Here is a 13124-nt window from a genome sequence, read left to right as displayed (position 1 = left end):
GTTGTATCCAGTGACAGGACAAGGGGTGATGGGATGAAGCTGGAACACAAACAGTTCCATTTAAACATAAGGACAAACTGTGTCAGTGTTGGAGTGAGGGAGCCCTGGCCCAGGCTGCCCAGGGAGGGTGTGGAGGCTCCTTCCTTGGAGGGCTTCAAGCCCCACCTGGACACGTTCCTGTGTGACCTGATCTAGGTGGGAGCTGCTTCTGCAGGGAGGTTGGGCTGGATCAGCTCTAAAGGTCCCTTCCAATCCCACCATTCTACAATTCTATGAAATACAAGCTGGGAACTCTGCTGAAACCCAGATCTACAGCAGTGCACATCCACAGTGCTTCCCTACACCCTCAAATGGGCATGTTTAGCTGTTTCTCCTTTTGCATCTCTAACACTGTGTGGCACCAAACCCTTTGTTTCTGTGTGACCTGATCTAGGTGGGAGCTGCTTCTGCAGGGGGGTTGCACTAGATGATCTCTGAAGGTCCCTTCCAACCCCCACCATCCTATGAAGCTATTTGAGATGTGGTGTCCCATTGACCTGTTCTCATGGAGTTGGTGTCAGTTTGTGCCACATCCACCTGACCTTCCTCCCCATCGCTCCCAGAACGTCCATCTCACCACAACAGCAATGCCAAAATCAGCATGAGCAACCAAGACACCTGCAAATGTGATGGTTTGTCTCCAGAGCTTCACTTCAGGCAAGCAGCTACAGGGATTTCTGGCAATGCAGAGGGGCTGTGAGCAGGATGGCTGAGGGACATGGTGCCATTTCCCAAGCAGGCTGTGCTGCCAGCAGCCTCAGCAGAGGACTAACCCTTAACATCAGGACCCTGAAAAACAAGGATGCAACTCTACCTGCTGCTGGTCCTCTGAAAGCATCTGGCCTGAAGGCAGCAGGGGATGCAGCTGGATGCTGTACCCTGACACTCTCCCTGTAGCTGCCCTCCATGTGAGCCGCAGCGAGCTGTGGCTGTGCTCACTCACATACAGATCCCGGGGCCCCACGATCTTCTCAGCTGCAAAAAGAGAAAGGAAAGGCCTTTGGTTTGGATTGGGATGGCACCAGTGGTGGACAAGTGCAGGTTGTTCATTGCTGGAGTCAGCAAGTTCAATGCAGAGAAAGCTTTGGGTGTAGATGGCACGAGGTGATGCTGAGAGTGCAGGAGCAGCTGGGATCTGCTTCCAGGCCAGAGACACACAAGCAGGTCTTATGGCAAATTGCTTGGCAGCATAAGAAGGGAAAACAAAACTGGTTCTGGCTACATCACTCTCTACAATTCCCTGACAAGAGGTTGGAGTGAGGTGGGAGCTGATCTCCCAAGTAAGGAGTGATAGGACAAGCAAAAATAGCCTCCAGTTGCCCCAGGGGAGGTTGAGGCTGGAGCTGAGGCAGAACTGTTTCCCTCAGAGGGGTGTCAGCCCCTGTGCCAGGCTGCCCAGGGAGCTGGGGCAGTGCCCAGCCCTGGAGGGACCCCACAGCCCTGGGGTGAGGTGCTGAGGGCCAGGGGTGAGTGGTGGCTGTGGCAGGGTGAGGGGAGAGTTGGACTCGATGAGCTTAAAAGGCTTTTCCAACCTCAACAGTTCTATGATTTTATGATTCTACATTTCCCCTGTGAGCATCTGCTTAATGCTCCTGCCTGCCCTTCTCCCTACTGCCACCAGAGAATACTGAGCCAGAAAGCTTGAACTCTCCATGAAACATCCCAGGAAGCCCTGCAGTGGTGCAGAATCACAGAGAAAGCAAAAAGAGCCCCTCTAATGACTTGGCTGAAGTTGCCCCAGGTTTCTAACTCATCTTCTCCAGTTTGTGTGCCCAGAGGGGACAGGAATTCATTGCCACCAGCTCTGCATTTGCTGCAACATCAGCATCTGTCTGGGCAGAGATCTGGCTGCCTTTGGAAATCTCTCAGGCTGCTCAAAGCACCTGCAGAGAATGAATTTCTCCCTGAGACCCTGAGCTGTGCTGCTGGAGCTCACCAGGAGAGGTCCATCAGGAAAGGCTCCAAGGGGCAGAAATGCTGCCCCAGCCCATCACTGCTCCTTTGGTTTGAGCCAGCAGCAAGACTTTCAGGATCTGGGATGACCAGAGGGATACAGACAGCAGCAGAACACACAGGACCACGCTGTCCCCAGGACACAGATGCTCCATGAGGTGGGGGATTAGGGGGTCCATCTCTGTGGAGAGTCAGGGGCTGGTTCCAGCAAGTGGGGAGGAGGATAGAGAGGGAGAGAGCCCTGACCCACCTTGCACAGTCTGTTTGACAGGTCGAGGTGGCTCTGAGGCAGTGAAGCAGAGCCTTCGAGAGAGTTTGGGGGCCACACTGGGGAGCAGCTGGAAATCTTCAACATAAAGCACATGCTCTGCAGTGGGCTCTGAAGAGATCATCTTCAGTTCATTCCTGTCAGCATCTTTAATTCCTGGGAGAAGAAAAGAAGAGGAAAGGAGGACATCAAACACCATCCCTGGGGCAGGCCAGCTGTTGGCAAGGGCTGTCAAGCAGGAGCAAGGTGCCAGCCTTTGAGTTTCACACCAGCCAAGCAGTCATGCTGCCCATGGAGAAGGAGGAAACAAGGGATGAAGGCTGCAGCTGGATGAGTAGGGGTGAAGCAGATGAAGCCATCAGGAGGTCAAGTTTTACTCCAAAGGCATGTTAGGGATTGACCCAGGGGATTCAGCTGCTAATGGGCCAGGAGGTGGAAAGATGTGACCTGGCCTCACCCTTCCCCTTGGATACAGACAATTCTGTCCTTCTGATGGGTGAGCAGACAATGAGACTTTGGGAATCTGTGTGAAAATTGTTGTCCTGTGCTTGAAATAAAAAGAAAGGAGGAATAAAAAGAGCCCAGCAAACCAACCCTCCCTAACTTTCACCTCACAGTTGTCCAAATCATAGAATCACAGAATGGTGGGGTTGGAAGGGACCTTTAGAGCTCATCCAGCCCAACCCCTTGCAGAAGCAGCTCCCAGGTCACACAGGAACGAGTCCAGGTGGGTTTTGAAGACCTCAGTTGAAGATATTCCCTTAATTCTTGATAATGAAACACCACCAACATCCCCTTCTTCTCTCCTGAAGGGTTTGGTGAAGGGAAGGATTTGACCAACCTGATGCCTTCTATGAGTGCATAATCAGCTGGCATCTACCTTGACTTCAGCAAGGCTTTGGCACTGTCTCCCACAACATCCTCATCAGAAAGCTCAGGCAGTGTGGGTTGGGTGAGTGGACAGTGAGGTGGATGGAGAGCTGCTGAATGACAGAGCCCAGAGGGTGGGGATCAATGGCACAGAGTGGAGCTGGAGGCCTGTGGGCACTGGAGTTGCACAGGGATGGGTTCTGGGGCCAGTCTTGTTCAACATCTTCATCAACCACCTGGGTGAGGGGACAGTGGGATCCTCAGCAAGTGCCCTGATGGCACCGAACTGGGAGCAGGGGCTGATTCCCCAGAGGCTGTGCTGCCATTCAGCCAGAGCTGCACAGGCTGAGAGTTGGGCACAGAGGAACCTGCTGAGGTTCAACAAGGACAAGGGCAGAGTCCTGCAGCTGGGAAGGAACAACCCCCTGCAGCAGCACAGGCTGGGGATTGACCTGCTGGAGAGCAGCTCTGCACAGACACACCTGGGAGTGCTGGTGGATAATAAACTGACCATGAGCAGCAACGTGCCCTCGTGGGCAAGAAGCCAATGGCAGCCTGGGGGCAGCAAGCAGAGTGTGGGCAGCAGGTCGAGGGAGGTTGTGCTGCCCCTCTGCTCTGCCCTGCTGAGGCCTCCTCTGGAGTCCTGTGGCCAGTTCTGGGCTCCTCAGCTCCAGAGGGACAGGGAAGTGCTGGAGAGAGGCCAGTGCAGGGCCAGCAAGATGCTCAGGGGACTGGAGCATCTTCCTGCTGAGGAAAGGCTGTGGGACCTGGGGCTGTTTAGTCTGGAGAAGAGGAGACTGAGGGGGGAGCTCATGAATAGTGACAAATATCTCACTGGTGGGTGTCAGGAGGTTGGGGCAGCACTTTTTTCTGTGGTATCCAGCAACAGGACAAGGGGTGATGGGATGAAGCTGGAACACAAACAGTTCCACTTAAACACAAGAACAAACTGTGTCAGTGTTGGAGTGAGGGAGCCCTGGCCCAGGCTGCCCAGGGAGGGTGTGGAGGCTCCTTCCTTGGAGGGCTTCAAGCCCCACCTGGACACGTTCCTGTGTGACCTGATCTAGGTGGGAGCTGCTTCTGCAGGGGGTTGGACTGGATGAGCTCTAAAGGTCCCTTCCAACCCCACCATTCTGTGATTCTTTGATTCTATGACTTGGAATTAAAGGCTGTATTTACATCTTGAGGGCAGGAAGGTGCTGAAACGTTTCCTTGCCTGTGGAATTATTCTGATGGGCATTTTTAATGTAGTTGAAGTCAGTCTCTGAAACCTCATTAAGAGAAAGCTTCAAAAGTAAAACCATTTCCATCTTGGAAAATGTCACATCAAAACATTTTGACTTTTATGGAACCACTCCTTGAACTCCTCCTGCATTCACAAGTAGCTTTGACAGATGCCAAACTGCAGAGCTCCACAGAATAAAACAGCTATCAACAACAGCACCAGCCAGCCAGGCACAGCACCCTGGATTTCCCTCTACTTGGAGTAGTGGCTCAGCCTGGGGATGGGTGCTGTTTGTAGAGGAGGGGAGTGTTGTGCATCAGGGATCTTGCCAAGGGCATAGATTTAAGGTGCTGGAGCTGAGGAAGGTGCTGTGAGGAGGGGCTGAGGGAATGGAGGTGTTGAGGCTGGAGCAGAGGAGGCTGAGGGGAGCCAGCAGCACTCTCTGACACTCCCTCACAGGAGGCTGCAGGGAGCTGGGGGTCAGGCTCTGCTCCCCAGCCATGAGCAACAGGACAAGAGGTTGTTGTGTTGAGGGTGTGGAGCCTTGAGAGAAGGAGACTGGGGAGAGACCTTCTTGCTCTGGGCAACTCCCTGACAGGTTGTGGCAAGAAGGGACAGCCATCCAAATGACAACAGCCCAAGAGGAAAGGGGCTGGAGCTGCCCCAGGGGAGGTTGAGGTTGAAGCTGAGGCAGAACTGTTTCCCTCAGAGGGGTGTCACCCCTGTGCCAGGCTGCCCAGGGAGCTGGGGGAGTGCCCAGCCCTGGAGGGACCCCAAAGCCCTGGGGCTGAGGTGCTGAGGGCTGTGGGTCAGTGCTGGCCATGACAGGGTGAGAGGAGGCCTCAGACTCCATGACCTTAAAGGTCTTCTGAAACCAAAATGATGCTGTGATAGTGTGTTAGTGCACACACAGGATCTGCTGGCAAGGCTGCATGTCATGCAGTGTGTCCATACCTACCAACAGCAAACACAGTGACCCCTCCATCCTGCAGGACCTGGGCTTCCTTTTCAACTGAGTCCTCAGATTTCCCATCTGTGATCAGAACAACCACCTACCAGAGCAAGAGAATGAAAGAGCACAACATGAGAATGTTACAGGCATGCAGGAGCTCACACTGACAGCTCAGACCCTGGCTGAAGTCCAGCTCTCTAAATGGATGACCACTTGAAGAGAAGTCCTTCTGCAGCCCACACCTCTGGAGTAAGTGACATGAAATCAGCTTTCATGAGTGTGAGAGGAGAAGGGTGTGGAGCATAAATGCTGCTGCTCATATCAACAGCTTCTCTGCACATCTCCTCCTGCCTGCCTGTGTCTCACCTCTGCTTGGGGCAGTAGCTCTGAGGCCAGAAGGAGATGAAGGCAGCATAGAGAGAGGATTCACCCTTACATGTCCACAAGGGCAGCTCTTAAAGGAAAACTCAGCTACACCCTGGACAATAAACTCAGCCACTGGCACCTGGCTGATACTAACAGATGGCAAGAAACTTTCTGAGCCACAGCCTGGATGTAAATGACACCCAACTCAGCAATCTGGCACAGAATGGAGTTGGAGGCCTGTGGGCAGTGGGGTTGCACAGGGATGGGTTCTGGGGCCAGTCTTGTTCAACATCTTCATCAATGACCTGGATGAGGGGACAGAGGGACCCTCAGTAAGTGCCCTGATGGCACCAAACTGGGAGCAGGGGCTGATTCCCCAGAGGCTGTGCTGCCATTCAGCCAGAGCTGCACAGGCTGAGAGTTGGGCACAGAGGAACCTGCTGAGGTTCAACAAGGACAAGGGCAGAGTCCTGCAGCTGGGAAGGAACAACCCCCTGCAGCAGCACAGGCTGGGGATTGACCTGCTGGAGAGCAGCTCTGCACAGACACACCTGGGAGTGCTGGTGGATAATAAACTGACCATGAGCCAGCAACGTGCCCTCGTGGGCAAGAAGCCAATGGCAGCCTGGGGGCAGCAAGCAGAGTGTGGGCAGCAGGTCAAGGGAGGTTGTGCTGCCCCTCTGCTCTGCCCTGCTGAGGCCTCATCTGGAGTCCTGTGGCCAGTTCTGGGCTCCTCAGCTCCAGAGGGACAGAGAACAGCTGGAGAGAGGCCAGTGCAGGGCCAGCAAGATGCTCAGGGGACTGGAGCATCTTCCTGCTGAGGAAAGGCTGTGGGACCTGGGGCTGTTTAGTCTGGAGAAGAGGAGACTGAGGGGGGAGCTCATGAATAGTGACAAATATCTCACTGGTGGGTGTCAGGAGGTTGGGGCAGCACTTTTTTCTATAGTAGCTGGCAACAGGACAAGGGGTGATGGGATGAAGCTGGAACACAAACAGTTCCATTGAAACACAAGAACAAACTGTGTCAGTGTTGGAGTGAGGGAGCCCTGGCCCAGGCTGCCCAGGGAGGGTGTGGAGGCTCCTTCCTTGGAGGGCTTCAAGCCCCACCTGGACACGTTCCTGTGTGACCTGATCTAGGTGGGAGCTGCTTCTGCAGGGGGTTGGACTGGATGAGCTCTAAAGGTCTCTTCCAACCCCTACGATTCTATGATCCCAGACTTCTCAAGCTTTTTGGGCAGTCCAGTGCCAGATCATATGGCAAGAGGTACAGTGCAGACACATCCTGCTGCAACACTTTTCTGCAAGCAGCTGAGGTGGTTAATACATCCCACCTGGATCATTCCCTCCTCCCTCCTGCCTTGTTACCCAAAAGAAGTCTCACTGACCACATTGATCATACTGCTCTGACAGCATGGATCACACAGGTTGCATTTGGCATGCAGGATCTCAGAGCAAAAGGGAAGGTGCAGCATCAAGTTGCAACTGTGAAAGGCCCATGGGAGGCAAAAACTGGCAATGATAGCTTCAGACTCCATGCCTGGAGTGTATCCACTCCCCATGCAGCTGCCCCCTTCTTGATTTCAGGACTGTCTACCATCAGAACAGAGTGAACTGCTTCATGCAGCCTGTAGAGCACATCAGAAGGCAGCACACTCTCTTTAACCTCCCTTAAGAACCAGTCTCTGAAGGAACCAATGACCCAGAGCTGCTGTGTGAAAGGCAGAGACACTGCAACATGTCTGCTTTTCCAGTGAGCTGCTAACTGTACTGCTGCTCTCTGTAACCAGCATGGATGGGTGCAGACTGTCAGCAACAGCCATGGGCAACACCACCACAAGTTGTCTCCTTGTTCTTATGTCCTGGCCTTGCTGAGTTACTTTATGTAGTGTGTGCCCCAAGTTTGGGTACTCAGCTGGAGGCATTTAAGAGTAGAAGGTTGTGTTCCTCTGCCATCCCTGGGGAAACAGGAGCATCTTTTAAGAGTCCTCTGAAAATCTGGAGGTGTCCATCTCCTTCCATCACCAAGAAAGTGACCTGGTGATGAACGAGCTCCTAAATGTGATGCCTCAACTCCAAGCTAAACATGAGATGGGATAAATAAAACCCCAGTGTCTTGTTTATCCCTTCAGGTGAAGAAGTTAGGGGTCAGATCCCTACTGAGGATGACAGCAGGGAAGTCATCACAGAAGGTGTCGTACCTTTGCTGCGTCCTCTTGCACCGTGTCCAGGCGAGACATGGCACGAGCTGCAAATGCCAGGGCTGAGCCTGTCCTTAAGCTGCTGCCTTTGAGGGAGAGATTTTGAATGGCCACCAGCATCTCTTCGATGGTCACGTAATCAGTGAGCTCAATACTCATCCTGGGGGTGGGGAGTGAGGGAATGGGGGAGAAAAAGGAGCAAGAAAACATGGCTGTTACAGCAAGGATGCACTGAAAATAGTAATGACCACTAATAATGTTGACATGTACAGAATCACACAGTGGTGGGGGTTGGAAGGGACCTCTAGAGATCATCTAGAACAACTCTCTGTTCAAGCAGCTGCCCCTGGCTCAGGGGGCACAGGAACGTGTCCAGCTGGGCTTGGAAACCTCCTGAGAAGGAGCCTCCACACCCTCCCTGGGCAGCCTGGGCCAGGGCTCCCTCCCCTCAGCACCAAAGGACTTGCTCCTCCTGGGCCAGGGGCACTGCCTGTGTGCCAGCCTCTGCCCCTTACCCCTTGGCCTGCAAAACAAAGTGCCAATTTCTGACCCTTTAAGGACCCTTGAAGTGCTTGGAGGTGTTACTGAGATCCCCCTGAGCTCAGGCTTCTGTTCCCCAGGCTCAGCAGCCCCAGGGCTGCAGCCTTTCCTCCTCACACACATCTTGCAGCCCCTCAGCATCTCAGCAGCCCTGCACTGGCCTCTCTGCAGCACTTCCCTGGCTCTCTGCAGCTGGGCAGCCCAGCACTGGCCACAGCCCTGCACATGAGGCCTCAGCACATGGGGCAGAGCACAGGGGCAGCACAACCTCCCTCCCCCTGCTGCCCACACTCTGCTGGATGCCCCCAGCATGCCATTGGCTTCTTGCCCCCCAGTCCAGGCTGCTGCTCATCTTTTAGCTGGTCACACAAGCCTTACACATAAGCAAGGAGCCCTCTTTGCAGTGGTCAAATCTGGGGGTACAAGCCCCAGAGCCCTGTTACACTACCTACAATTGGATGGTTGGGAATTTCTTGTGGCTTCATTAAAAACCAGCCTCCATGCCCTGAAAGAGTTCCTCATGGAAACTCCAGCCAGTGGTGAGATTGTTGGGGGTTGAGCTCTTGGCTTTGCTCTTGAAATGGTTCAACAGAGCACCGAAGAACTCTTTAACCACGAGGCCACAGCCGCTCATCTCGAGCCATAGGCCTGTTGGTGGAGAAGGAATTGACCCACCTTGGTTTCTCCCCATAGAGTGCCACTGCCAGCTGGATGCCTCCTTTGCCCATCAGCACGTTCTCAAAGGAGCAGGCCATGCTGCTGATGAAGTCCTTGAGCAGGCCGGAGCTGGCCCTTGCCGTGCCCTGCGACTGCCCCACCACGAACAAGATGTCGGCCACCTCCGCCGTCCTGCATGCTGAGGGAGAAGAGGGGCAGGAAGGCTCAGCCCACAGCATGCAAAGAGCCAGCCAGCACATCAAGCCCTCTGAGTCACTTCAAGCCCAGAGATACCCCAGCAAAGGAAGACACACGCTGCTTAGGCCCCGTGAAATGGGGTAATCACAGAGTGCCAGATGGCGGGGGTGGGAAGGGCCCTGCAGAGCTGCTGCAGCCCCAGCCCCTGCTCCAGCAGCTGCCCCTGGCTCAGGGGGCACAGGAACGTGTCCAGCTGGGCTTGGAAACCTTGAGAAGGAGCCTCCACACCCTCCCTGGGCAGCCTGGGCCAGGGCTCCCTCCCCTCAGCACCAAAGGACTTGCTCCTCCACACTCAGCCATGGTCCTTCTTCAGGGCAAGAGCAGTGACACAGAGAGAGCAAAGTCCAGCAAGTGAGTGCTCTAAATTGAGGGTGTTTATTCTTTGTCCTCCTTTCAGTGAAGCTCCTGCCTGTGAAAAGCATCTTGCTGCAGAATGAAACCACTGACACACTCCAGGCAAGGTGGAGCCCTGTCCGGGGAGCAACGGGATACAGACTCACCTGGACATCAGCAGGTACAGAGTGGGGAGTGGGATGCACAGAGGCACACATCAGAGGGTGGGGAGATGGGGACATAGGAGCTGTCAGGTTCCCAATGCTGTAGGTGACCTGAGACCTTCTATGACACAGAATCCCAGGATGCTGGGGATGGGCAGGGCCCTGCAGAGCTGCTGCAGCCCCAGCCCCTGCTCCAGCAGCTGCCCCTGGCTCAGGGGGCACAGGAACGTGTCCAGCTGGGCTTGGAAACCTCCTGAGGAGCCTCCACACCCTCCCTGGGCAGCCTGGGCCAGGGCTCCCTCAGCTCAGCACCAAAGGACTTGCTCCTCCTGGGCCAGGGGCACTGCCTGTGTGCCAGCCTGTGCCCCTTACCCCTTGGCCTGCCACTGGACACAACAGAAATAGTCCTTAACTTAGTTGTTTTCAACAGTGCTGCAACCTGTCAGGCAGGGCAGGAGCCCTTGGAAATTCCCCTTGTGACAGATGGGCTTGAGGAACAGTGACACAGAGAGAGCAAAGTCCAGCAAGTGAGTGCTCTAAATTGAGGGTGTTTATTCTTTGTCCTCCTTTCAGTGAAGCTCCTGCCTGTGAAAAGCATCTTGCTGCAGAATGAAACCACTGACATGCTCCTGCTCCCACTTGTATCCAAGGATAATGAGGGGGGAAAACAAGCAAGAGGGATTAAAAAGTGTAGGATGGTGCCTCTATTAAAGGGGCAATTAAAGGCTGTTTTGTGAGCTGCTGAGTCAGCTCAGCACCTTTCCTGAGGGGCCCAACTTGGCAATGAAACCCAAAAGCACTTGCTCCTTGGATCAGGTAGCTGAAGCTGTCGTGGGAGACACGTGAGGTTAAGCAGGTTTGGATTGGTACCTTCTCAAGGAAGCAGCAGCACAGACAGCTCTATTAATCACAGGGGGATAGGATTTTGTTTGCTCTTTTCCATGCACCACCAAGATGACCACGTTTCATCAATCACAGCTTTGCCAGAGACATCTGTAAATGTTGATTTATTGCACTGTTCCCAGCTTGGAATTAAATAGCATTATAGTCAAGTATATTGGCTTAATTGACAGGCAGGGACTTAATCAAGTTAATCTTGTAGCTGATGCTAAAGCTTCCATTAACTCCTTGTTGAATTGAATGGATTTAGTCCAAAGAATTTTACCCCTCCAAAGCCTGAGGTCGTGTTGTTTTAGAGGGAAGGCTCACTAGTCCTTACCCAGCCCCTGGGAACTCTGGATTAGCCTTGTAGGATGCCCACAAGAAGCAGGACCCTGAGGCTACAGAGACATGCCATGGATCTTGCTGTAGCTCCAGGAGGCTCTTCTGTAGGGTCTTTTTTTTTTCTCCTGCTTTTTGGCTCTGGCTGCTTCCCCCCTAAAAGCTCTTTGTGGGTTTACACAAGCAACTGGGAGCCAGGGAGGAGGCAAATCCTTGTGCCAGTTCAACTGGCAGGAGGCTTCAAGGCTTCCTTGAGGTCTTTTCCCTCATACTCTGTAGGTGGTGGCTTGCACCAGCTCTTGGAGTTTACAAGAGGGATGAGGAAGGGACACGTTTTCCCTGGCTCTCCATCTGCCTCTGGAGAAGCTGAGTTGGATCAGTTTTAGAGTCAGGATATTGACCAGAGCTCTGATTTAATCACAACTAGTGCAGCACATCAGATCCTGCTGCCTTTTGAAGCCAGCTGAGATGCTCTGTTAGCTGGCTGATCTCAACCCAAAAGGACCCTTGTGTGTAGAAGTTAAAGGCATCAGCACTGCAGCTTCACAGGGCCAGTATCTGTGTGTGCAGCCATGACTTTAACAGAGACACCTGCCTGGAAAAGGGCTTCTTCTCCCTGCTGTGTCTCAGCATCACCCTCAACTTGCATTCATGGTAGCCCACTTGTCACATACCTTCATGAACAGCCACAGCTCTGTACTGCACCACAGCCACTGCCAGGATAAGGATCTGGGCACACAACATTTTCCTTGGGGAGAAGCTCCTTCTTGGATCCTGGAGTCAGCCCACAGATTGGAGAGTCATTCATCTGCAGGAGGAGAGAGGCTTTAACACATGGCATCTGAGTATGGCCCAGTCACCTGCCCAAGGTGGCAACTTCTCCAGCTACAAAGGCTGAGCTTGGCTGAAGCAATTGGCATTAAAGCCACTACTTCACCTCTTTGCTGATGCTGGTTACAAGGGTCAACTCAACTTTGCTTCCCCAGCACCATTCCCTAACAGCACCCTTCTTCAGACAATAACAATTAGGCAATTAAGCCTAAATGAGATTATTAGTGGTGTGATGAAAGAAGGAAGCACCTGCTGCCTCAATCATAGTGATCTTCAATCACTAGAAGACAGCAACCACCTGCACTCAAGTACTGATTAACCTGTTTTGTGATTAACCTGTTTTGTGACTAACCTTCAGCTTCCTAAATCCAAGATTAACTGCCTTGAGCTTGCTCTCCTTGGAGATCCAGCATGGAGCAGCCAAAGAGAGATGGAAGCTCTTCTTACTGCTTATGGAGGGTTTAGCAGCTCCCTCAAATTGCTACAGGAGTCTTCATCTGTGAGGCAGGGGCTTCCTCTCCTCTCCTCTCCTCTCCTCTCCTCTCCTCTCCTCTCCTCTCCTCTCCTCTCCTCTCCTCTCCTCTCCTCTCCTCTCCTCTCCTCTCCTCTCCTCTCCTCTCCTCTCCTCTCCTCTCCTCTCCTCTCCTCTCCTCTCCTCTCCCCACAACTGCAGCAGAAGTGACTTTGACAGAAGGGAGCAGCTTGGTGTGCATCCACACAGGGACATCAGGGCTGTGGTCACCTTGCCCATCATGCAGCTACACCCCTCTCTGAGACCTTCAAGGACCTGAGTTCTCCTCATGTGCTTTCTCTTTCTTACTGTCTCTCTGTTTCCTCCTAATTGCTGGGGGTACTTTGATGCAATGGAGATCTCTCCTGTCCTTCAGTCATGAAGTTGCTGTTGGGGTTGTTTCACAGCAAACCTCACACCAAACTCCTCAAAACCAACCAGCCTCCCTCCTTAAACAACCAAATGGGAGGTTTATAACAACAGGAGTAAACAAGCTTCTAGAAAAGCAAGTAAGCAATGGAGGAGAGGTGCAGAGCTGAGACACAAGGACACTCACATCTTATGTCAGAGCTGTGTTATGAGCTTTGGCATGGTCACCCCATTGCCCCTCAGATCCCAGCACCCTCCTTGCATTGCCAACACCTTTTCTCTTCCAATTTAATCCTCATATTCATAGAGCAGGGTCTGTCATTGACCTGTCTGTGTGTCCTGCTGGAGAGCAGCTCTGGCAGAGGGAGC

General features: G+C 53.3%; 1 protein-coding gene across 1 annotated transcript in view; it reads right to left on the bottom strand.

Annotated features, from left to right (window-relative positions):
* The window catches only part of LOC133629629 (collagen alpha-1(VII) chain-like), a 122411-nt gene extending 110623 nt beyond the window's left edge, over nucleotides 1-11788 (bottom strand). Inside the window, 6 exon segments of the mRNA XM_062020329.1 lie at nucleotides 854-1014; nucleotides 2243-2416; nucleotides 5314-5407; nucleotides 7872-8031; nucleotides 9087-9267; nucleotides 11719-11788. Coding sequence (XP_061876313.1) covers nucleotides 854-1014; nucleotides 2243-2416; nucleotides 5314-5407; nucleotides 7872-8031; nucleotides 9087-9267; nucleotides 11719-11788 — 840 coding nt within the window.
* Nucleotides 11789-13124: the final 1336 nt, after the last annotated feature.

Source organism: Colius striatus, chromosome 1 (assembly GCF_028858725.1).
Source record: "Colius striatus isolate bColStr4 chromosome 1, bColStr4.1.hap1, whole genome shotgun sequence".
Taxonomy (NCBI): Eukaryota; Metazoa; Chordata; class Aves; order Coliiformes; family Coliidae; genus Colius; species Colius striatus.
The sequence above is the reverse complement of the archived record's forward strand: the minus strand, read 5'-3'. Positions and strand labels throughout refer to the sequence as shown.